Here is a 26,389-nt window from a genome sequence, read left to right as displayed (position 1 = left end):
AAAATACCCCCTTCTTCCCTCTCCAGCTGACAATATGACCACTTGTGGCTATTCTTTTTGAGTTTGGATTTTGGTGATCTAAGCATTCACAACCTCTAGGCTTAGTGACAGAGATAGCTGTGTTAGGCTGTATTCTACCAAAACAATAAAGCAGTCATGTAGCATTTTACGAAGACTAACAAGATAATTTATTAGGTGATGAGCTTTTGTGGGACAGACCCACTTCTTCACATCATAGCCTTACCAGAACAGACTCAATATATAAAGCACAGAGGTCCAAAAGTTGTTATCAAGGTTGGCAACTCAGAAGGGTGGTGGTGGGGAGTTAAGAGTTAGATAAAACATCAAAGTATGTAAAAGAGTCCTTATAATGGGTCAGGGAATTGCTGTCCCTGTTCAAACCATGTGTTAATGTGCCAAATTTGAATATGAATGTTAGTTCTGAGCACTCCCTCTGTAGTCGGTTGTTAAAGTCCCTTTTCAATAGAACACAAACTTTCAGATCTTTCACAGAATGGCCCACTCCACTAAAGCACTGGCTGACAGGTTTGCGTATCTGGAGTTTTTTTATGTCTGTTCTATGTCCATGCCTGCAAACACTCTTCAACAAAGAATGTACCAGTCTTGTCAACTGGCCACTAGGTATTGCATTACTGACCTTCCAAGGAAAGTTGCAAGCATTATATTTCCTCAAGCCACCCTTTTCAAGAGGGGGAAAAAAAAAGGCTCAGCGAGACCTCCAAATATATCATATTAATATAGAAGAGATGTACAGGGAGAAAGCAGATTACCTCTCGAAGACCCTCAACAACCATCCCATTGACGTCGTGTCCCTCCATGAAACACATGTACAAGAAGGTAGCACTGCCAGACATAAAAATCTGTGGCTATGCCAAAATCACTGCTGTCAACCATCCAAAACATGGGCAAGCAGCGTACGTGCAAAAGTGATTGGACAATGTGTAAGTTCTGGAAGAATCATCAACATGGTTAGAATCAGGACTGTCTCTATAGTAAATATAGGTCACCTAACATCACATGGCCTGATCCCATCTTTCCTGCTTCATCTAGTGATCTACCTAGGCACTTTTAACAGCCATCAAGAAGACTTGATATATGTAACAAATGACGCAGTCGGAAAACAAACAGAACAGGCCTCCCTCAAAGACATCCACCTGCACTATGATCTGAAGAAGTCCAGATCTTTTCAGTCTGCAAAGCGAACAATGGGTCATAACTCTGACCTGTGTTTTGTGACCCATAACAGAACAGATATCCCACTGGCTACAAGAACCATCCTGAGTCACTTCCTGCAAAGCCAACATCACCCAATTATCCTCTAAGATCAGCCAGGAAGTGCCCCTTCTGTAGTCAGTGCCAAAGCCTCACTTGAATTTCCACCAGGCTGATTTGCCTGAATACATTTTGGAAGCACAAAATTGGACTCCATGGCTCAAACTGATACTTAAGAACTTCAGCTGTCTTACAAATGTGCTAAAATTAACTGCCAAAAAGTCCATACTTCACAGTCACTACAAAGCTCTGACCCCATTTTGGACAAAACAATCATATTCCTGTGGGAATACGAAAGGGGCAGCAACCCAGCTAAAGCCATTGGGCTGTCTGAGTTCATGAATTCAGTGTAGGTGGAGGGGTAGACAGAGACTGCTAAAAACCTTGATTTCACCCATTTGAGCCACAAGACATCCTCTGCAGCCACTTGGAAGATCCCAGCCAGTAACATGATGTCCAATAACATCTTTCTAACAGTAAGAAACTGACAGACAAAATTACATGCGAGGAGGTCCTGCTGAAATTCCACCAAAACCTTCAGCAATGCCTGGAGGAATCCCCACTCTCCTCTCAATCCTCTTTTGGGGAAATCGTTGTGCTGTCCATCTTTTGGTTTCTGACAACTGCAGTGGTTGATGACATTCCTCCAGAGTTTCTGAAGAACCTGATAGATGAGGATGTGACACTTTATACAGACACACATAGATATCTGGGAAATCTCCAAGAGAATGCAGCCAGCTACCACCTCTCTCCTTTCACCTACAAGGAAGTGCAGAGAATGGGCACTGCTCTGCCATCTGTTTGGTATTACTGAAGACATCCAGCCAGCACAGCTGGCAGGATATCACCTAAAGAGGAATTGCTGTGACCAAGTAGCTTCATTCACCAGCCACAATGAGGCAGGATTCCAGCATAAATTGAAGATAGGGATCACCCTTGTTGATTTGTCCTCAGCATACACCACTGTCTGGAGAAGGGGCCTCCTCCTCCAGACCTCTCGCATCATTTGCTGCCAGCAAATGATCCATCTCTTGGCAGCAATGAGTGTGGTCCGCTGCTTTAAGGTACACACCTTAATGGCCAGATCAGTAGATCAAGGACTCTTATAACTCAGGCATGCCTCAGGTATCCATCTTAGCCTCAATACTCTTTTTTAAATCTATACACTGCAGATACGCCAGCCACGGAGTGGAAGAAATTCATATATGCAGATAACATTGCCCTAGCTGTTTAACACACAAGCCCTTATATTATTAGCTGCACCCTAACCTGAGATCTCAGCACAGTGGCTCATTATTTCAAACACTGCAAACTTAAGCCTGACCACCACCCCCCACCCCTCCACTCCACTCCCAAAAATGGTGACCACTTTCCATCTGAACAATACAATGGTTAAACTCAATGTGCAGTTCTTCTGTGAGCACATCAGCTAGGAGACTAATCCAAAGTATTTCAGGGCTACACTGCACAAGAGTTTGATCTTGCAACAACACAACGAGAGCACCCACAATAAGGCCAGGTCTTTTATTGCACTTACCAGGAAATTGGCCAGAATATCTTGGGACTCCAGTCAGGGACCTGCAATGATTGCCTTGGTATATTTGGAGGCTGAATACTTGTACAGTTCTGAGACACACTGGCACATTACACTCCTTGTTACTGAACTCAACAATGCAATGAACATCGTGTCAGGAACGCTCAAATTGACTCCAGTCGACCTGCTCTCAAGTCCTATCACATACCCAACCTCCAGAGATTAGAACAGCTATGCAGACATGACTCTTTCTCAGCCACGTCAATGCAAACACAGGGATCCCTGGTGCAGACTGAATCACATCAGGACTTCTGATGGGACATATGGGCCATCCTTCTTTAACTAAGGCAAACATTTGTATGAGACGGTGATCACTAGGCACAAAGGATGATGCACAAGATAGCTGACCATCCTGTTCTTTCAGCAGGGGAGGGACATTCACCAGCTCACTGCTGTGGCTAAGTGCTGACTATCAAATCTAGACATGAATGGATAATTGCTGCTGCCTACCCAAGCCACAGGAAAGAATAAGTTGTTTTGACCTTCTGAGCCCCCCAGGAGCTTGGAACAAGGTATCCATAGGATCATCACACCCTGCGTGCTGATGACCGACAGGCACCAATTCAGAGTGCTCTGGGACTGGAGCACTTGCAGAAAAAAGAGTTGGTAGGTGCTTAGCAGCCACGAGCAGCCAGCTTTCCACTTCCCCCAAGTGCCTTTTGTCTTCTCATAGCACCATTGATCATGTCCTTCCCCTCCTGCCCAGTGCCCTCCTGCCTGTCCCTGTTAGCTGCTCCATGACATGCAACTGGTGCTGCAAAGGGAATGGAGAAGGAAAAGGCATGCCCAGAGACTGGGAAGAACTGAGAAGGAAGACCCAGCATGGGGACAGGGGCAGAGCAGGGAGTGGGAAGATGTAGAGCCAGACAGAGGCTTGGGGGAAAGCAGATGGGGTATAGGGCAGAGCAGGGAGTCCATCATCCCAGGAGCTTAGAGGAAGCAGGTGCCTTCATCACAAACTCCCATGAGAGCCAGGTTCCTGGGGTATTATCGGACAACTGTCAACCTCAAAAGCAATTCTTGCACGTGAAGGAGACCAAATTTCCTTGGCAAGTGGCCAAAACTCACTGCCAGATAAGATCAAGATACCCAGATCAGTCTATTCACAGCCCAGTGTAAAACTTACTTCTTTGAGCCAGTCCTTCTGATATAGCCCTCCCTGGCCCGCTGAGAATAAAGCCACAAGAAGCCAGTCACTGATGACTGAAAGGGAGAGATCACAACCTGAACTGCATGCCCAAGCATATACGTAAGTGTTGGATGCTCTCCAAGACCCTAAAGCAGCAGCTCAGCATATGTGAATACATATGGTAAGCAGTCTCCAACCTTTGAGCAGGAATAATGGACAACAGCAAATGCAGTAGTTGGCTAGCAGTAAAGGTGTTAACATTTTCTGTAATCTGTTTCATGATTCAGCATTGCTTACTTAGGTCAATAACAGAAGAGAATTATGCCATGTTTGTGCAAGACTGAGCAAGATCCAAAGCATGTGATGAAAGGCAATTAAGAGATAAATTCACCACCCCTTGGAAAAACAACATTGATCTCTTAAGCACCAAAAAAAGAATGCTGGCATCCCCACTGCAGACAGGTATGACTCCAATAAGTATGTAGTGGAGCTGGGATTTGTTGGGTTCAGCCAACAGAAGTCAGGATGTGTGGATCAGTGTTTACATCCCACTCCCCATCAGCATCCAGCCCAAGCCAGGGAATAACAATAATAATAAAAAATCATAATCCAACTAGCAGACCACATTGAGTGACGAATCCTGGTCATGTGCCACCTGAGGCCCGTTCAGCAGACACCAAGAAGTAGCATAAGTCAATGCTCTAAATGTCCACCAAGGGAGGTAATTCACCTCTTCCATACAAATACTGTTGCTACAGCTAAGATTTCTGTCAGAGGCATTTTAGTAAAAGTCACAGAGAAGTCACAGGTAATAAAGAACAATTCATGGAAGCCACGAACTGATATTTTACAAAAAAATAACCCAGACAAAATGGGGAGGAAGAAACATCCAGCACCCAGAGCTACTGGGGCTTTAGGGTCTTCACTCCGCTCAGCAGCTGGGAGCTCCTGGAGGCCCCAGCTGTGGGGCCCCTGCTGGGGGCGCTGCCGGCTGCCAGCTCCAGCCCTGCTTCCCCTGGGTCTCTGGAAATCACAGCTTTCATGACTTCTGCGACATAATTGTAGCAATAACTATAGCTACTGGACCTAGTTTTCTATAGTTATTTGTTGTAGAGCAGTGTAAAGTATGATTGTTTTCCTCCTTCAAAAAGTCACAAGTGGACAAGAGAGGTCAATTTGACCTTCTGCTTACATCCTATTTGCAATATTTCCCTGTGAGTTACATTGAATAAGTGGAAGCATTTATGTACTACCCTCCACAGCAGATAAAACCAGCACCAAAGTTAGGTGCATTGGTATGTTACCCCCAAATACCCAGTACTTGCACACTGGTGGAAGAATGTCACAGCTTCTGCAGAACCGCTTTTCACTCTGTAGGTCGAACTGCCTATTCACAAAATGGCAGAGGGAGTTTTAGGAAAACTGAGGCTTACTTAATCTGATTTTAATCATATTTAACATCTGATTTATTTGGCATGCTAACCCTATCCCCTTGATGTAACACCACTGAGATAATATATTATTCTGGTAGCACCCTCCTGCACTAACAGCAAATTAAATCCTAATGCTAACACCCCTATTTCTCATATGCTTTCTTCTCCCAGTTGCTTATTTTGATGTGGCAATACACCTACCTGCACACATACATTCTCCTCCCACTCCCCAGAGATACAGAATTAGTAAAAAGGCAATGAACCCTAATGAGAATGGAAGTCAAAGATCCTGAATTCTTATGCCAGGTTAGCCACAGACTTGCTACATGGTCATCAAACAAGAATGCCTCTCTGGCTTGTTTCCTCATCCTTTCTACACCACATATTTCACAGGAATTCTGAGAGGCTTAATTCCTTACACTATGTAAAGCATTTGAGATTCCTAAAAGAAAGGTGCTATAGAAAAGCAGAGTGTTTTTAATCTGCACACGTCACAAATGGGGACGGGAAAGCAACACAAATCTCAAAAGTTGCATGAACGGAAGTAGCTAGCATTTTGTTGCACTATACTTGGCAAATATAATGCAAGGAAGTGGTCAGATACTGTAGCAATCATGCCTATGTTCATCACCAACTAATAGACTGTATGTGTAGCAAATGGTTGCTAATAGCCAGGCTGTGATGGGTCAGGCCGCCATGACTTGCCTCAAACTACTACTAATAAAACACCTGTGGGAAGAACAAGACCTGCATTTTCCTCTGAGAGAAAGCTGTAGGAAAAGACTCAGGTCATCACATAAATGGATGCTGATCTGTGATCAGTGAGTGATGGGGAGGATTTAAAAAATGAGGATGAAAGCAACAATGTTTTCTGAAAGCACTGTTTTCTGGGAACCTGCTGAACCCTCCCCACACACACAGTTCACAACAGTGATGACCACGCTGCGGAGAGGAGAGGAGCTGGAAAGAGATTCTTACACAGCTTGTCCCTCATTCTCGGGCAGGCATAAGCGCTAGGTGTGTGAGGTGTGCCATCTCATGCTATATGAAAAGCATTTGCACACACCGATCCCTGTACTCTTCCACCAACCCAAAACTTCTCCCTGGATTCCTTATCCCCTGGCTACCTTTTAAACTCAACTCCTCCTGTAACTTGACTTCCAAACGTTTGCTACAATAAAAATCTTCCCATTCCTCTTGAGAAAGGACCTGTTGAAGCAGCCCCAACTCATGATAGGGATGACTTGGCTGCTCAACCCAAGTGTGTGGGGATGGGGGAGGAAGAGCAGCATGATTCCCACATTGTGTCTCCTCCCCTGCAGACATACCACGAAGATAGGGAGCAGAAAGGTGAGGGGGATGCGGCCAGAAGAGCAGGCAGCCTTTACCTGGGGCCCTGCCCCAGCTTTCCCGACTCCTGACAGCAATGGCCAGGCTGCTCCGCCTGATGGTGGGGCAGGAGAAGCTGGAGTCCCACGGTGTCTCTCCTCCCTTAAAAAAACAGCGGCAGGTCTTATGGCACCTTACAGACTAACAGATAGTTTGGAGCATAAACTTTTGTGGGCAAAGACCCGCTTCGTCAGATACTCATACTCCAAAATATCTGTCAGTCTCTCAGGTGCCACAGGACGGCTTGTTGCTCTCGCAGATACAGACTAACATAACTACCCCCCTGACACTTGTCTCCTCCCCTACAGGCACACGACCGGGGCGAAGAACAAGGAGGCGGTGGCGGCGGCCGCAGCGTTTTCCCGGGCACCTGCCGAGGCCCGACAGCTCATCACGGCGGTGGCGGGCTGCGCAGCCCGGCGGGGCAGGGGCGCACATCCCCGCGGGCCGGGCCGCCCTTACCGGAGCGCGGGTCGAAGGTGACCACGAACACCGCCACGATCTGGTCCGCGTCCGCGTCCGCCTCCGGCCCCCGCCGCAGCTCCCCGCGGCCGCCCCACGCCGCGTCGCCCCCCGGGGCCGGGCTCCAGCCGCCCCGCTCCGGCGCGGGCGGCGGAGACGACACCGCAGGGCCCTCGGCCCAGAAGAGCAGCGGCGCCTCGTCCGCCGGCTCGCCCATGGCCCCGGCCCGCCGACTGCGCCGCCGAGAGCCGGGCGGCCCGGAGACAGGGGGCGGGGGGGCCGTGGGGGCAGGGGGCGGGGCTTGTCCCGCTCGGGGGCGGGGCTTCCGGCCTGTGAAAAAAGGCTCTATCGCGCCGCCCGTTCGGGCCAGCGTTGGTAGTGAGTCACGTGATCGTGCGCTTCCGGCGGGGGCGCGGGCGGGGGGTGTTTGGAGAGGCCGCGGGGCAGCGGCGGGCTGAGCGTTCTTCAGTGCCTGCAGCTGGGGAGCGCGTCGACGCGCAGCGGGGAGGGCGGCTGGGTCCCGCCTGCGCTCTCCTTTGCCTTGGTGGGTGTGTGCCCCCGCCTGGTCACGTAGCTTACGTGGTAGGCCCCGCTGGGGAGGGGGTCTAGGGACCCTCCCCCCCGGAGCCCAGCGCCGTAGACCTAAAAGGACAGCCCTGGCACGCCGACACCCTGCCCCTTGCAGCTGCTTTGCCTGAGTGGGCTGAAGCGGGGGGGCCATCAGTGCAGGCTGGGGGTCCTAGAGGTAGTGGTTTTTAGCTTGGGGCCTGTGCTAGATGGACCTTTGGTTTGACCCAGCCTGGGCGTCATTCTGCTTCAAGATTTGCAGAGTGTTAGCCTTGCCTCCCCTTGAAATGGTTTAGGGGTCTGCAAGTGAAAAGCGGCTGGCAACCCACAGTCCTGGATGGATTAGATGTATTGGGTGTGCATAAGAAAAAGTAAATTCTGTATGGTGGCATGATGCTACTCAGGTATTGTTGAGAATTGTTTTAATTATATTGTAATTTTGATACCATTTTCTCCATTCCCATTGTTTCAGGTGCCATTACTTAGAAGTATGTTAGTTTTTCTTCACAGAGGTTCTAGCCGCTAGGAACAAGGGGATTCCGATGTTTGCAGGATCCTTTGAAAAAGGCCCCCATGCAGACAAGCTGTGCACAGTTGAAACATGGCACTGTGAAAGTGCTGTGGCCGGAAGCATGCTAATGAGGTGCTGAATATTCATTTCAGCACCTCATTAGTATTCTCCTATTTGGCCATTAGCATGGCCCTTTCAAAATTTTGGCCAAGTGTAGACGTAGCCAAAGGAAATTAAATTATCATCCTTTTTCCTCATGGATTAAGGTCAGTTTCTCATGGGAAATTCAATCTATATTGTTAATTTCCTAATGCACGCAGATGCGGCCACAATTTAGTGATGACTGTTGATACCCCAAGAGTAGAAAAATTGCAGGCTGTCCAGTGGCTTGGATTTGGACAAGTCAGTTTCTCTACTGAGACGACAGTAAACCCTTGAGATACGTGCAACCAAGTTTCATGTGTCTCAGGTTAACATGATTGGTGCGCCTGACAGGAGCTGTTTCCTGCTTTTGTCAGGGTGGCAGCAGAGAGTCAGGACTAAGGGTTCCTTCCAAAACAGGGTTGATCTTCAAAAGAGCCACATCTGTACTGCTTTTCTTCTTTAGAAAGAAACCCATTTGAAAAAATATGCAAATGAGGTGCCAGATATGCAAATCTTTATTTGCATTTTTATTTTTTCATCATTTGCATACCTCCCTCAAAAGAGGAATGCTAGGGTAGACATAGCCCTTCTGTGTTATACTTAACACTGAGCACTGTTTACACTCCTTATATCTAGTCTGGTTACTTTTGTATTAATATATATCTATTGAAGTTAATGTGGCTAATGCAAGAGTAATGCCAACAGACCCTGGTCAGCTGCTGTGGGACCAAACTTGGGATATCGGGAGCTTAGTGCATGAGTCTTCCTATCTGGTGATTGGAAGAAGAGCTTTCAAAAACTAAGGGGGTCCTTTCAGAAGGTCCCATCTCCACAGGCAGTGTGCAATTTGAAAAGCTGCATTTTTGAATTGCCATGGCTGCCATTATGCTAATGATGCACTGCATTTTCATTAGTGCCTCATTAGCAACTTTCAAACCTGCTCATTAACATGTCCCTTTCGAAAGGAAGGGCCACGTGTAGACACAGGGTTGGAGAATTTCTGATTAATGGGATTACTCAATTAAGCAGCCCAACTAAAAGGAAGCAGGTTTTGTCAAAGTTCTTAACAGCCCAAGTATTTTTCCTCTATTGAGCTGCTATAGATATGCAATACACCCTTTAAAAGCTCGTGATTCATAGGGGTCACAGGTGACTTTGGGTTTTCAAATTGATCAAGAAGCAACCAGCTGCTATGAACTTCAGATCAGGTAGATTCAGTATTGCAAAGGTGCAAGTTTGTTCCACAAAACGGATGTGCAAGTTTACTTAGTAGGGCTATACATTGCAGCAGCATGTGGTATTTAGCCTATCGCATTTTCTGTTAAAGGTGACTTGTAAAAGGGAAAGAAAGCAGCTTGTTTTGCTGCTGAATAAAGCTTAAAGAAAGGCCAGTCATACATATATTTACACACATACTTAGCTTTATGCTCCAAGTGTCCCAATGACTGCAACAGGACTGCTTACATAAAGTTAAGCACATGCTGAAGTGCTTGCTGGGCCAGGGACAAGTGTGGACAATTACATTTTTTTCATAATAGAAATATCAAATATTGAGTTTTGGTTTTGTCTGGAAAAAATCCTTCCAAGACTAAAGGAATTATAATTACTTAAGAAATAGAAACCTGAGTACATTCAGAGCTGCTGAAGTAATTTTAGACATCCATACAGTTTAAAACTCAAGGCCAAATTCTCTGAGTGGCTTCATTAAAACAAAGAGAATTATGACTGGAGAGAACTTGTCCTCTATGTTGTTGTTTCTGGTAATGCATTTAATTCAAATACAGTAATTGAAAAGGAATTGGGCAAAAAGTGTTTGAAACATTCAGATATCTCTGTATGTCTAACTGAATGCTGATAAATCTCTTAGCCAGTTGTACTGTCTGCTGAAGAGTTCTCCAGCAAAACAGGAAGTCAAGGCTTGTTATTTTTAACATATCACAAAAAGAAAAAGGAAAACATTCTTTTATATACCCTTTATATGGTAAAAAGAAACAAAAAGCAGCCACAAGCCTTCCTGTCCTCCCACTTCTTCCAGTCACATGCAAGTATCCTCTTTATACAGTTTCTTCAGTAAAGCCCTATATGATATAGGGATGGAGTGGTTTGGGAGCCAGGACACTGAAAAGGGGGAAATGAGGTTTTTTCACTCTAGGTCACTAATTCATAGCTAGTTAATAGTGACTAGAAATTATTTATGTATTCACTTAGATTTAAAGTAAAAGAGTCCAGCTCCAGTTCTAATCACCCTAGCACATCATTAATAACACATTGGAACCTCTCTTCCTGCACAGCATTAAAATTGTAATTTCACAAGAACTCAGCCAGCCAGATGCCTATATTCTGGCCTTTCACCCTTCTGGGAAGCATATCTTGATCCCTCTCCAAACCCCTTCCCAAATAGGTGTCTTTGAGAGCATACCCAAAAGGTCACTGAATCTAAGTTGTTGCAGACTCTTTACTTTTGAGTGCCATTACAAAGAAAATCCTGTTAGCTGTCTAATTTGTGGGGGATACAGCTCTGGCACCCAGATGTGGCCTAGGAAAGACGTGATGCTTCAAGTAGACCAGTCCCAGGCCATTTATGACTTTGTTGGTCATGACCAATACCTTAAGCTTCCCCCAAAGACCAATAGACAGCCATGGCCTATCCCAGAGCACTGTTGTAACATGCTCCCAGCAAAATGTCTCATTCAAAAAATAAGCCCTGGTGTTCTGTGCCAGCCTCAGGCTGTCTACACTACAAAATAAATTCGAATTTAAGGCAGTTAGCTTGATTGTACTAAGTGACTGTCCTCACTATAAATACCATTTGATAGATTTAGGGAGCACTAATATCAATAGCATAATATCATTGCAACCACATGGGTGTAGCATCAAGTTCGAATTTAACAGAATGAAAGCTGATGTGGAAGCACCATGTATTTGAATCAAATTAATTAGGCTCCAGAGGCTGACTGGTGCTGTGGCACCTGGTTCCTGGCTGCCTGCCTCTTGCAGGAGCCAGGAAACTGACCAGCACAGCAGTGCAGGTCAGTTTCCCAGCTCCTGTAAGTGAAGGGGAGTCCAGAAACTGCAGGCACTGCTGCACCTGGCTGCCGGCAGCCCACCGCTCCCTGGAGCTGGGAACTGACTAGCACTGCAGCCCCAGTCAGTTTCCCAGCTCCTGCAAGTGGTGGGGACCTGGGAAACTGATGGCGCTGCTGTACCTGGTTCCTGGCTCCCTACTACTTGCGGGAGCCACAAAATTGCCCAGCTCTGCACCTGGCTCCAGCGCTGTTCAGTTCCCTGGCTTCCCTAAGCTGCAGGGACTGGGGAACCAGGCAGCAGGGTGAGCACTGCCAGCAGTGGGGGTGCAGCAAGGCCCAGGGGGAGAGCACACAATGCAGGGCTGAAGGAACTGCAATGCACTGTTGCAACAGTTGATGTTTGGCCATTCTAGGCTACGTCTACACTAGCCCCAAACTTCAAAATGGCCACGCAAATGGCCATTTCGAAGTTTACTAATGAAGTGCTGAAATACATATTCAGCACTTCATTAGCATGTGGGCGGCCGTGGCACTTTGAAATTGACACGGCTCGTCCCGACAGGGCTCCTTTTCGAAATGACCCCGCCTACTTCGAAGTCCCCTTATTCCCATCTGCTCATGGGAATAAGGGGACTTCGAAGTTGGCGGGGTCCTTTCGAACAGGAGCCCTGTCTGGATGAGTTGCACGGCAGCGAGCCACGTCTATTTCGAAGCGCCACAGCTGCCCGCATGCTAATGAAGCGCTGAATATGCATTTCAGCGCTTCATTAGTAAACTTCGCAATGGCCATTTGCGTGGCCATTTTGAAGTTTGGGGCTAGTGTAGACATGGCCCTAGTGTAGCAGCACTAACTTGATTTTGTGTGAAGTGAAGATACTCATAATTGAATTTATAAAATCCAGCGTTATAAAATCAAATTTATCTGGTAGTGTAGATGTAGCGTCTCTGAATGGGTAAGGAGTAGAGCTCCTGGCAACAGTCTAATCTTGAGATTACAAAAGCTTGGATAACTGTGGCAAGATCTACATCCAGGAGGAAAGTTGGCTATCTTCTAGCCAGACAGCATAGTAAGAAACTGACCCTCTTATTCTCTGATAGCTCTTTAGTGGCCCACATACAAGTGCTGGAGTTCTTAATCACTGTTAACCCCCACCCCAACTTGCCACCCCTTTTATTAGTAGTCTGCTCAGAGTGCTAGGACTGCATGACCCTCAGCTGACCTCCCCTTATTCCTACAAGTAGCCCCTTCAGGCCCACTAGGGCTACGTCTACACGTGCAGCCAACATCGAAATGGCTTATTTCGATGTTGCGACATCGAAATAGGCTATTTCGATAAATAACGTCTACACGTCCTCCAGGGCTGGCAACGTCGATGTTCAACTTCGACGTTGCTCAGCCCAACATCGAAATAAGCACAGCGAGGGAACGTCTACACGGCAAAGTAGCACACATCGAAATAAGGGAGCCAGGCACAGCTGCAGACAGGGTCACGGGGCGGACTCAACAGCAAGTCGCTCCCTTAAAGGGCCCCTCCCAGACACACTTTCATTAAACAGTGCAAGATACACAGAGCCAACAACTAGTTGCAGACCCTGTATATGCAGCACGGACCCCCAGCTGCAGCAGCAGCAGCCAGAAGCCCTGGGCTAAGGGCTGCTGCCCACGGTGACCACAGAGCCCCGCAAGGGCTGGAGAGAGAGTATCTCTCAACCCCCCAGCTGATGGCCGCCATGGAGGACCCCGCTATTTCGATGTTGCGGGATGCGGATCGTCTACATGTCCCTACTTCGATGTTGAACGTCGAAGTAGGGCGCTATTCCCATCCCCTCATGGGGTTAGCGACTTCGACGTCTCGCCGCCTAACGTCGATTTCAACTTCGAAATAGCGCCCAACACGTGTAGACGTGACGGGCACTATTTCGAAGTTACTGCCGCTACTTCGAAGTAGCGTGCACGTGTAGACGCAGCTCTGATGGGACAGAGGCAAGTTTGGGAACACATACATTGCTTGTGCCAAAGCTCTACCTGTTCTCTGGCTAGAGGATTCTCCCTTTTCATGCCTGCTAATCTGGCAGCTTTCACTGTCACTAATGAAAAAAAGGCCTCTGCGGTCTAGTTCCCAATTCATTCAAATTCTGTATTCCCCTTCAAAAACATGCACTTCACCAAGGCACACACAACCCTGGGTTTCTAAGGACAGCAGCAAAGAGAAGGGCCATTGTCTCATTGCTGGGTGAGAGAGGAAGGACTCCTCCCCTTGATGGGAGATCTCACACTGTACATTGAGGCTTAACAAGGTTCTTTCATCTTTAGCTGCTCAAGCACTTGGAAGCGGGAATTGTGAATCTTTTCCTTGACCCTGTAGAGGCCAGTATGAGGTCTTGTTCTTGCTCCCCTCCCACTTTGGTCTAACACATTCTAAATAAAGGCACTTGACTGAGCTCTTTTGTTGTGACCAGCACAGTTCATGCCCAGCTATGGATGTATGTTTTGTACAGATTTTCAAGTTGTCACTGAATACTACCAACACACATACACTCATATCCAGTACATAAAGTTCCAGAAGCTCTAACAAAAGTTTTCAGAGAATACTTAAAATAATGTACAAGACACACACCCATAGCTGTGCATGAGCTGTATTGTGCACATTCTAAATAAGGCTAGTAAATCTCTCTACACGGATTACAGCACTTGCCCAAAACAATGTGCTACTCAGAAATGAATCTAAATAGGGACCTCTGAAATGACACTTAGCTTTTAGTCCTGTAACACAAGCACTGATAATTGACAAAGATGAGGGCTACCAATCTTGTCAGGCTAATACAAAATAAAACAGACACGCTTGCACGAAATGCAATCTCTAGGAAATAGAGTGAGAAACGAGAACTAAGAAGCAGGAAAAAGGTACATAGGAAAGGGTAGGTGTCCTACTGGGCTGCTTACAGACAGTGAGCTTTGCCATGCTGTCATCTAAATCTGGTCCCAGTGATTGTAAACAGGTGATGCTGAGTTCTAATTGTCTCCTGTTAACAACGATACAGCTGCAGGCTGGTGGCTATAAATGCTGTGGGAGCCCCAGTAGCTGGTAATTTCTCGCTAGGAATGGGCTTTACTAGAAAGTACTTGGTGACTGCTTGAGTGTCTTCTGCTTTTTACATCTGTATGTAACTGGTGTGTTGTCTTAGAGCTGTAATGCAAAGGGCTTAGTGCTAGTTACTAGGAGTGGTTTATCAAGTAGTATAATGTGATTTGTGAATCTGTGGTGAGATACATACAGTCTATTTAGTTAACTGTTGGTGGAGGGGGATATCCTCTATACTGCATCCTGATTTTATTTACACAGGCTTAATGTCAAAGTAACACTTTATTTGAGGTATTCTTATTGAGAAAAGTGAGATTGGGACTGGGATTTGTTTCACCAAAGTTAAAATAAGGCCTTAAAGAATTTTTTTTTTTTTTAATTCCAGGAGTCTCTTCCTTATGCAATAGTCAAATAATAGTTATGATCAATATAAATGCCTGTGTGTGTTGAGGGTTAAGACTAGAATTTGATATCTTTATCTGAAATAAGGACACTCCTGGTGGTTATGGAATTATTTTCAAGCCTGGTTGTAAGTACCCTCTCTTACCACTATTAATTAAAAAGCTGGTATCAATTGTATTCTTCTGGTGTCTTTCTAGTTACCATGGATGACTGGGACAAGAGTGATGAACTTATCCAGAGACTGGATTTTTCCAGCTGTGGTGAAGAGAATGAGATGGAAGAGGACAGTAGTATACAAGAAGAGGATCCCCAAAGCTCAAGCCCCCTGAAGGGCTGGGATTTTCAGAGCTGGCGAGTTAACAGTTCTCTCATAGTAACCCCCAAGAGAAAAGTAAGCGATGACTCTCTGACTCAGACTAAAGCATGGGTGAGTCCTGCCATGGACTCTGCTTCATCCTTGAGAAAGAATGCCAGTCCTGCCTGGGAGTGTCCTGGGACTCCACTGCATTATGTCACCTGGAGGAAACTGCAACTTTGTGACACCCCACACACTCCCAAGGTACGGAAATGTCTCTCCAGCTATTTGTGACTGTCCTAGTTAAATAACACTGCAAGGATTATGTGGGTTTTTAAGCAGGGGCTATCACTGCTTCCTGAGTGAAATGGGCTTGGTTGGTGGCTACCTGACTGGTTCTTCCTTCTTCCTCACGCGCAGTCTGTATGTTTCCGGTTTCTCATCAGAAACCGTAGGTATCCGATTGGTGTTAAGAGCCTCCTGGACATCCTGTGTGCCCAGGCAGCGCCCCCTTAAAACAAAGCTTAAGCTCTGTAAAAGGAGATGCTTTTTAGAGTGGTGAAAGTGGCCTATGTGTAGAACTCTTTCCCAGGCAGGTAGATGAATTGGTCTTAATAGCTTTTGAGGCTAAAACAGACAATTATTTGGGCATGAATCGTATGTGGAGACCAGCTGCTGAGGTTATTGACTTGTTCCTAGTTCTGTGGGACAGCTGTCCCCGAAGCTGGGGAGACCACTGCAGAAAGGTTGCCCAATCCCTCCCACAGGACAGCCTCCACTGTAGTGCCCCCTCTGCTCCTCCCCCCTATGGGACGGCCACCGCTGCAGCTAGAGGCTCCCAGCAGCTGGGGAGCTCTCCTGTGGGGTGGCAGCCCTATTGCTGTTACCCTAGGGCAGCCAGGGAGGTTCCACATTGGGGGAAGCCCCACTGCTGATCTCACAGGACAACCATCCCTGGAGCCAGGGAGCATCCCTACAGCATTTCTGGAGCCTGATGGGATGGGGCAGCTGGTGAACACCCCCTTCTGCAGGGCAACCACCCCTGCAATCGGGGAGCTCCCCCAGGTGACAGCAGCCCTGTTCTGGTGTCCTGTGGCAGCCAGGGAGCTGACTGTGCCTCAGCTGTTCTGTATTTGGCATAGGGAAATATGGTCACCCTATTGCAGGAAGCCTTAGGGGGCAGTGCTAGGAAAAGGATGTGCTTGAAGGACTAATTTGCCACCCTCTGGCTCACTGATGAAAGATTGCATTTCCCTTGCATTCACGTCAGCTGCTCCTTGGAGTGGGTCACTTGCACAGTTCCCTGTAAGCTGAGTTCTCAAGCTGCTGCCCAGGAGAGATGCTGGTGCCTGCCTGCTGATTGGCAGAGCACCTAGAGCTGGCAGCATGTGTTCCTGGTGGTGGTGCCCATCCCCACGTGCCTTGGTGCACAACACTTCTTATGCCCATGGATAGAAAAGTTAGAGGGAACACACGTCACCTGATGGATTCTGGTTCTGATTTTGTCATCAACCACTGTGGGGTCAGTGCCCGTTTGGTGTCGGACACCTCCCTCACTATTTCCTTCCATCTTACCCTGTCCAGCACAGAGTGGATTAGTTTGGTATGGAAATATAGTAGATTCTGTAGACTATCATCCACCCATTCTCTGTGGGGTCTGCATCAACACTCATCTGACCAACACTCCTCCTTTATCCAGGCTTGGGGCTGGCATGGAACCGCTTCATGTTGGCGTTTCCTGATATTTTTTTTTTTTTTTTTTTTGCACCCCACAAAACCTCCTTACGAGGCCTTCTGTAGTCCAAGGTGACATTATATCCATAAGATAGATGGTGCTGGCCTCATGCACTGGAGGCCTGGAATGCACAATGTCTTCAGAGGACTTCTCTGCATGTGTTTGTAAATCCAGGCCTATACATGGAGGGGAGAGCGGGTTCCAGTTTGCATTTGCACTCCACTCCTACCTGGGGCCCCCTCTCTGACCAGCCTTGCCAGGGATTCCTGGGGAAGGGGGCAGAGTGAGCTGGCAGGTGCCAGTTCCAGGTTTTCTCAGCACTCATGCCAGGGGCTCCACAGAAGTAGGGATATTCCCACCCCCACAGGCCTCAGTCTCAGGTGGGAATAGCCAGGAGGGGCCTGTTCCTACAGCACCTGCCCTGGGTGCTTTCTCCCAGGAGATGCAATCTCTTGGGGGAGAGAACTGTCTGAAATTAGCAACCAGCAGCTCGTTCCACGTTAGACCTAGAGCAACCTCAAGGCTACCAACACTGAGTTGTGAGACTCGGCTGCTGGGAGATAGAGCACGTCTCACAGCTGGACGTGTTGTGCACAGGGAAGTGCTGAACTCTTGTTTAGTGATTTTCTTCAGTCGAGCTGTGGGGCCAAAATAAATGGCACTAGCAGCAGGTGAAAAATAATTCAGGAGGCTCTGGAACAGACATAGCCCTGTATCTCTTGCCTGCTAGTGGTAGTATGTGCCCATTAATAGGCACGTTCCCTGCCCCATAAATAGTGTGTGCGCATGCACGTTTGCTACAGTGGCTTAACTGCAAATGACTTGCTATGGCATTAAATAGAGTGCTGCCTTACTCTTTCTAGGGTAAATGTTATACAGGTTGAACCTCTCTAATCCAGAACCCTGGAGGTCAATATTGTCTAGCACATTACCAACACTCACTGCTTACTGCACAGAACACTGAGTCAGGAGTGGTGGCTATCAACAAACTTCATGGGACCATGGGAAACTTGGCCACACCCATAAATGGTCATCCCACTAACTAAAATCATGCTGAATTATGGATGTTGCCAGATGAGTTCTGGATTAGAGGGGTTCAACCTGTAACAGAAAGCCACTTCCAGTTCACAATGAACACATTTTGAAAGCAATAGCACATCAGTGTAAAACTAGTGATGATCAAAGCTTATTTAGTTTTGTGTCTGTACTAATATTTCAGAGGATCTGTGTGTCATCTAAAACAATCAACAAAATTAAAACATTCTCAATGCAGAACTTGGATATACAAAAGACCTCCACATACCCCTTGAAATACTTAATAATTCACTCATCTGTGGGGAAAGGTTGAGTACTGGTTGAACAATAAAACAATGATGCATTGGCCAAAGAGCAAGTGCGTTGCCAGCAATCCATAATTCTCCCAGGGTTTTAAATACCCAGCATGTAGATCCTCAAATGGTGTGAATTATTATAGCTCCATTGAATGTGTCCCACACCCATTGGGTTACCATATAAAAGAGGACACCCCTGAAAGGGAGTGGATCTATATCTGTATCCACCAGTTTACACAGTATTAATGTGCTCTAGTATATTAATACAGGAGTTGGTAGATACTGATGGATACATTCCCTTTCATGGGTGTTCTGTGCTTTGAAAGGTCAAATCTGATAATTTACAAACTGAGGACTTTTTAAATTTAATCCGATTCTTCATCTTCTGTACCTTCTGCTGCTTCTCCTGCCGAGCAGTGGGTGGGGGGGACTCGAGGCAGGAGGTTTGGTTGGGGGTTGGGGATCAAAGACAGGAATATTTTGCAGTATTGTTTTTCACTTTACATTATTACAGCACAATCCCAGAAGGTCACTTCTATAAAATCTTACACTGTATTAGGGATGAGCTGGCTGGAGAGCTAGGAGTGGGGACAGGAGGGGTAGAGGCCTGTTGTGGAGCGAGTGATCTGCATTTACCAAAAAAAGCACACCCTACAGAAGTTTCTGGCTACAGGCATGTAACGGCACAGATGTCTCTTTATGCTATGACTCTCAAAGACTGGTTAGCATCACCATCTTATGGCATATTTCTTTCTCAATTGACTGACAGTTAGATTGCTCCTTGCTTCCATGGAGTACACTGTGCGCAGTCCCTCACGTGCTTCTAGATACAGGTGTGGGTTTTTTATGGCTGTGGGGGCAGGATTTCCACCTGACCAGCAGTGTTCCCGCTAACTTCTTCCATCCATGGGTACAATAAAGTGCACCAAGGCATGTGCAGGTGTGCACTGCCAATAGAAACACATACTGGTGGCTGTGGGTGCTCTGCTAACCTGCTGGGTGGCACTTGCATCTCTCCAGGGCAGCTGTCCAGGTGCTCAGCTTACAGGGAACACTGCTTGCTAGTAGACCAGGGACTGTTGGACATCAAAGGACTATTGTTTAGGGTTTTGAGTTTCCTTAGATTGCTCTCCTAGATTATGGCTCTGGTGCAGGGGGGCAGGCAGCTTCTCTAGGCCCCTGGGCAAGGTATGAAGGAGGCATGGCTATGTGCCCTGGATGGGGTGTGGCTAGGTGTGGTTGGCCTCCCCTGCGTCAGAGCCATGTAGAGCAGTGTTTCTTAAACTGTGTTCCCCGGAACACTGGTGTTCCGTGAACAACTTACAGGTGTGCCACAAGTATTTGGAAAAAATACACTGATGGTTTTAATTTTTTTTTATTAAAACCAGGTGCAATGTTGCTGCCTCATTGCTATGATACCTGATTAAATTTCTTCATTTTGTGTAGCTGTATATGTTGCTATTTTGGGAGGGTTTTGTCTGCCAAGTTTTTTTCTTTGAAGAAAATGTTCTTGGGTTTTCTGCATTAAAAAAATATTGTTTGGTGTTCCGTGGTCTCAAAGTTTAAGAAACACTGATGTAGAGTGCACCACTCAGGGCTCTTGTGGCAAATTTTAAAGGGCCATGAGCCCTGGGCACTTTTTAAATCGCTGGGTCCTGGGACAATTCTGGGGGTGTCACATGTCCACTCAGGCCCCCCCCCTCGTTCAGCATGGTTGATTTGGTGAGGAACAAATATAGTGAAACTAATTGTGTAGATGAGGATGAGCAAACAAAACCGATATCTGGGTTGAACTTCTGACTTGCCAGCAGAGCCAGCCTTACCCATGCACAGAGCAGGGCAGGAGAGGATTTGAGGCTTCACTGGGTTGTACTGTCCACCCACCTGCCTCTGCCTATCCCTGTTCTGTGGCTTTTCTTCCTCCTGAGAGGATCTCGTGAGCACTGGCAGGCTTTTTCACTTAAGTTACTGGCCACGTCTGCGGGGGTGGGGAGAGCCATTCATGGGGTAACAAAGCCATTTAATTGGCATCTGCCAAATCCTGTCACGTTCTGAATGTACTAAGGTATTAGTCTATAGTCATTGCTTTCCTTCAAAACCCAGTGGGAACCCTTTGTGGTTGAGGGCCACATGTAAAATGACTGTCTTTTTAAAAAACACACCTTGCTGACCTGCTTCCTCCTCCTCCACCCCCCTGCCCCACCAGTGGGAGGAGGGAAAACAACCTAAGAACAACTTCTAAAGTTACAGAAGGAGAGGAGTAGGTTGGATATTGGGAGAAACAACTTCACCAGGAGTGGGGGTGAAGTACTGGAATGCTATAACTAGAAAGGTGATGGATTTTCTATCTTTAGAGGTTTTCTAGTCCTGGCTGGGATGACTTAGTGGGGGTTGATCCTGCTTGAAGCAGGGGGCTGGACTCAACGATCTCTTGAGGTCCCTTCCAGCCCTATGATTCTATGAAAATATCAGATGTAGCACCCAACTAAAAAGCAGAAAAGACATTCAGCTCACTACCCTCAAGCTCCACCCCAGTGCCTAAGGTGAATGAATCTGGTAGACCTTTGCGGGGGGGGGGAATCCCCCACAGGTTCTGGGGTAGAGCCAAAAATGAGGGGTTCAGTGCATGGAAGAGTGCTGCTGGGGAGGGGATGTGCCAGCTGGGCAGGTGCTGGGGGTGTGAATGGATTGGAGGTGCAGGTGTGGGGCCCTTGTAGGAGGGGGCAGGGGCACTTACCAGGTGCAGCTGGGGAGGGTGGGGGCATGTGCACATGTGGCTCTGTGCCCTGCAAAGAACCACTCCTTGCTGCTCCCATTGGTGACAATTACATCAAAGAAAGCACTGCGGGGGTGGGGAGGCAGTTGCTTCCTTCCTCTACTCCCCACACCAGGCAGACCCATGGATCAGATCCAGCCCTGGGTTTGCCCAGATCAGGCCCTAGGGCCTCCCACCTTTGCAAGTGTCAGAGCCACCACTGGTGCCCCAGTCATGGTACACTCCCCCACCCCCAAACATAGTCTTGCACACTTTGTGGAGGTGGGGGAGGGGGGCAGCCCCAAACTTCACAGGTCAGATTAAAGCAAGGCACAGGCTGAATCCAGCCCATGGGCCATAAATTCTCCACCCCTCATAAAATTTTTTTTAAAATATTTCACTAATGTGTTGAAGACCATAAATCAATTTTTTAAAATCACCCCCCTGGCTGGCATCAGACTAATACTGCTGCATAGGGCCCCTCTCTAAATCCTAAGGACTGACCTGCTGGCAATGTTCTCTTGCACCAGTTAGGACACTTGCAGTTCCCTGGAGCATTAGAGAGCTGGAGTAGGAGCTTCCTTCGGCTTAACTTGAGATCTTAGAACAGTTCTGCCCTCTCTCCAGTGTTAAATGTTTGCATCCCATAGAATCTGAAATAGTCTGATCTTCTCTCTCTACTACTGCACAAATTTATTCTCTTGTACTGGTTTCTTTTTTGTTTTCTAAAAAGTCTTTTGGCCTAAAATTGGGGAATCACGATCTGAGTTTAATGTAATACATGCTGAAATGTTGAAACTTCACTTTTTCTACATAATATAAATAACAGCCAGTTCCTTAGTACTCTAAGATGTATTTTGTGAGGTGTTGCTGACTTAAAGACCTCTAGTTTAAGATAAGGTCTACACTAGAAAATAAAATCAATTTTAGAAACATCAACTCCAGCTACCCAGTTCTGGTAGCTGGATTTGTGTATCTAAAATCGATGATTTTTGCCACTGTCACCACGTCAGGAGGTTGACAGGAGAAACTTTCCTATCACCTTCCTTCACTGCTTGTGACTGCCAGGAGCATCAGGGTCGACAGTGGCACCGTGACAGTTCAATTTAGCATGCGTCCACTAGGCATATTAAGTTGAACCCCAGAAGATTGACCTCCAGCGTGCTGATTATCAGTAAGTGTAGTTGTACCCGAACCAACTTGCTCTTTCCCACATTTTTAGTCTCAAATGCTACTCCATTTAAACGCATGTTCTGTCCCTGATGATGCCATGGCATCTCTGATGGATGAGCTTTGTGACTTTGTCCTCTCCCACAACTATTTCTGATCTGGGGATAAAATTATATGTTCAAGTCGATAGCACTGCTCTAGGAACCTGCATGGCCCCATAATATGCCAACATCTATAGCTGACCTAGAACAACATTTCCTCAGCTCCCTTCCCCTAGCATCCCTCCTCTACTTATGTGACACTGACGATCATATGGACCTATGGCAAAGAAACCCTTGAATTCCATAGGGGTTTCAACAATTTCCATCGCAACATTAATCTCAGCCTGGACTATTCCACACAGGAGATCAATTTCCTGGACACTACTGTACAAACTGATGATGGTCAAACACCAATCTGTACCAGAAACCCACCAACCACTATTTTTACCTACATGTCTTCAGCTTCCCTTGAGGACATGCCACACAATCCTATGTCTACAGCTAACCCCAAAGATACAACCATATCTGCTCCAGTCCCAGTGACAGACAAAACCCTATAAGATCTTTATCAAGCATTCTTAAAACTTAATTACCCACCTGGGAAGGGGGGGGGGAAAGTACTCAGAAGTCACCTACCTCATGATAGACCTAACAAGGAAAATAACAGAACGTGACTGTCACTTATAGCCTTCATGCATCAGTGACAACATACAAACTGTCTTGGAACAACTATCTCTCACTCTCTCAGACCTTGGGTGACAGGCCTGTGCTCTCCTACAGGTAGCTGCCCATCCTCAAGAAATACTCGCCAGGAGCCATACTCCATACCACTGAAAGGCCAACCCAGGAACCTGTCCCTGCAACAAACCCCATTGCCAACTCTGTATCCACGGGTCTATACAAGTGACACCATCACTAGATTTAACCCCCTCAGCCACAACATCAAGGCCTCACACACCTGCACATCCACTATGTGATATGTTCCATCATATGCTAGTAGTGCCCTCTGCCATGTACATTGGACAAACAGGACAGTCTGTGTACCAGAGGATGAATGGACATAATCTGACATCAGGAACAGCAACACACAGAAATATAGGGAACACTTCAACCTCCCTGCACAGTCAAAGGATTTAAAAGTAGCCATTCTTCCTCAAAACAATCCCTCTACAAGATTAGAGGGAGACTTCTGAATTGGAACTGACCTACAAATTTGACACATTTAACCTGAACAGAGTTCTTAACTATCTTATGCATTACAAAGGCAGTTTCCCCCCTTTTTAGTATTCACAGGAGTGCGGAAACATCCTACTTAATTTGCTTCATTAACTGGTCCTAGTAGTGATAAGTAACACTTGTCACCCACAACATAAACTCTGGATTCTTTTCCCTCTTCCCCTCCCCCACACTCCAGCTGAGGAAGTGGGTCTTACCCTTGAAAGCTCCTGACTAATAAGACTGCGTATTTGTAACATCGACTACATTGTCTGATCACTGCTAGCCTTTCTGGTGAAAACTGAAACAAAAAAGTCCTTTAACACTTGGGGTATTGCTGTGTTTTGTTGTCTTCTGCTCCCCGTTGAATAATGGGCCTACTGTGTCCTGGGTCGTCTTACTTCTAACGTATGGGTAAAATATTTACTTGTCACCCTTTGTTCCTATATACAGGCCAAATCATGCAAAGCAATTACCTTTCTAATCTTGCCCCTAAACGCAGGTAGGTTTTTATATTTGTCCCTCATAATTTGAGTTTCTGCTTTTGTGTGACTTTCTTTTTGTGGGGGCAGGGTCACAGAAAAGTGTCCTGATTTTAAGTCATGGTAGCCTCTTAACTATGCTTCCTATCCCTTGCTCTTGAACTACGTCAGCATACTACTAGGAATGCATCTATACTGCTGCTAGGAAGTGTGATGCCTAGCCCAGGCAGATCTAGCTGTACTAGCTTTACTCCAACAGAGTGCTTCAATAGCCATGCAACCAGCTGGTCATGGAGTTGCTGGTGTCTGTTCAATCTAGCTGCCAGGGTGCAGCCTGAGATCCTAGGCCACTTCCTGATCTTCTGTTGGTACCGCAGAGGCCCTGCTACTATTTCCGGGAGCTGTTTTGAGGAAAGCTGGTGCATGTATATTTACCTGGGCTGGAAACTACCCCATTCCCCTGCCCTGCAGGTACAGTGGAAGCGTGCCTTAGCTGGCCGCACAAAGGTGGTGATGAGTCTCCAGCATGAGACTTGGAAGCTTGTCTCCATCTGTATGGAAAGTACCATAACAAGGACTATTAATGAGGTGATTGAAAAGTGAATCATTGCACTGTCAATAAAACCTTAACTTAAAAAGTACACCCAAAGCCTGTCACCTTGTAGTAACACAGCTCTTACCTAGAGCAAGGGGCAAGCACCAAAGACTCTTGCTGCCTTGCTAAAATCTTATGGGCTAAATTTCAAGAGCTCATTCTGTATAGCTCATCAAAGAGAAGGCTGCGTGGTGACTTGACCACACTGAATCTTCATGGAGAGAGTACAGATATTAAGAGGTCCTCTACTCTAGAAAAGAGGCGTAAAGCTGATCTTTTCAAATTAGCAGTAAGGCAAAAAGGCTTCCCTGTGGTTGTACACTCTTATTTGTAAGTAGGGGTGTTTCCCTATTCTATCAAATCAAGGCGCTACCTCTCTGGAAGATGCTTGTTAGCCAAACAATATTGGGTTCATAGAGCTTAACTATGTAAAATGTGATCTATAGGAGCTCAGACTAGATAATCTGATGGCTGCTTCAGGCCTTTAAACTTGGAATTGCCCTGCTCCCATTGATTAAGCTGGATGCCTGAAAACTACAATAGCCATTGCTTTGTATTTTAGACAGCTAATGGTAAAATATCACAAATGCTAACAGGAGTCTAGAAAAGCTGTTTAAACTAATTTTTCTGAGCACTGCCAGAAGGAGACTTAAAGCTGTCTGTTTTAAGTCAGCCTGATCAACTTGCCCTGACTACATTGTAACACAGCTATTTGAGGAGAACTGGGTTGTCCAGGTTGATGAAATTAAGTCTTGTTCATTGACTTGTATAGTGGGGAAGAGGAGCAGGCTTTGGACAACTCTAGTTGCAAAAATGGCTCTGGCGTCCCTGTACATGAATTTGGGGAAGAATTTCAGGAAGCCTCTTTAGGGAGGGAAGGCATTTAGTAGACAGCAAAGCTGCCTCTTGGGGGATCACACACTGAAAACAAACTAGCAAAGTAGTGCTGTCTGCCTAGAACAAAACAGCTGTTCAAACAGTAGATGTAAGATGCTCTAACTTTTTTTAAACCCAGAGTCTCTTAACAAAGACAGCTTTTCCTTCGACTTTGGGGAAGTTTCCCTCCAGAGGTCCCCGGCACTTGAAATTTACTCCTGGTACTGACCTAGATGATTCTGCCCAGGCTTCGCTGGTCAACATTAATCCATTTACACCAGAGTCCTATCGACAGATGCTCTTCCCTCCTAGTAGCAAGAGGAAAGCCAGAGGAGAGCTGTAAGTGTTCTGCTACTAAACAGATAAGTGGGGGAGGAGGCAGTGGATTTGTGTGTGGCTTTTTTTTTTTAATCAACAACTTAGTGATGATGGAAGAATTTGGTATTTTTTTTTTTCCCCCTCCTCACTCTCAGATGAAGCCATTAAACTCAGTGGAATGGAATCGGTCATACCAAGCAAAGGTTGCAATAAGATGGGGCCAGAAATGTGGCATTAAGAATCTTCCTTTCCATCAGGACTTGGAATATTATGTAGCTAGTACCAGAACCAGTGGCTGAGAACAGAATTCTAACAGTGGTGGGAGCGGCCCCACTGGATTTTCTAAGTCTTGACCGGTGGTGCTAGCATAGCTTCCTATGTGTGCAGGGAATGCCAGTGTATGTTCAGACAACACTGTACAAAAATGGTTCTGCACTGCGTATCCTTGATCCTGACAAAAAGTCAGGTGCAGATCAGGTTGGAGGCTAATCTAGAACACCTAGTGAAACCTGATTTATAGCAAGGTTCTGCCTGTTTTGAGAT

General features: G+C 46.5%; 2 protein-coding genes across 2 annotated transcripts in view; one reads left to right on the top strand and one right to left on the bottom strand.

The window, feature by feature from the left end:
• DENND11 (DENN domain containing 11) overlaps nt 1-7,586 on the bottom strand; it is a 29,469-nt gene extending 21,883 nt beyond the window's left edge. The window contains exon 1 of the mRNA XM_075007015.1: nt 7,301-7,586. Within this exon, the coding sequence (XP_074863116.1) occupies nt 7,301-7,517 (217 nt within the window). The 5' untranslated portion in view covers nt 7,518-7,586. The remainder of the gene's footprint in view (nt 1-7,300) is intronic.
• Nucleotides 4,372-26,389, top strand: part of WEE2 (WEE2 oocyte meiosis inhibiting kinase) — a 38,655-nt gene continuing 16,637 nt past the window's right edge. The window contains exons 1-4 of the mRNA XM_075006937.1: nt 4,372-4,478; nt 7,147-7,317; nt 15,231-15,592; nt 25,668-25,867. Of these exons, the coding sequence (XP_074863038.1) occupies nt 4,454-4,478; nt 7,147-7,317; nt 15,231-15,592; nt 25,668-25,867 (758 nt within the window). The 5' untranslated portion in view covers nt 4,372-4,453. The remainder of the gene's footprint in view (nt 4,479-7,146; nt 7,318-15,230; nt 15,593-25,667; nt 25,868-26,389) is intronic.

The sequence above is a fragment of the Carettochelys insculpta genome, chromosome 1, assembly GCF_033958435.1.
Source record: "Carettochelys insculpta isolate YL-2023 chromosome 1, ASM3395843v1, whole genome shotgun sequence".
NCBI classification, from domain to species: domain Eukaryota; kingdom Metazoa; phylum Chordata; order Testudines; family Carettochelyidae; genus Carettochelys; species Carettochelys insculpta.
This window is presented reverse-complemented; position numbering and strand designations above follow the sequence as displayed.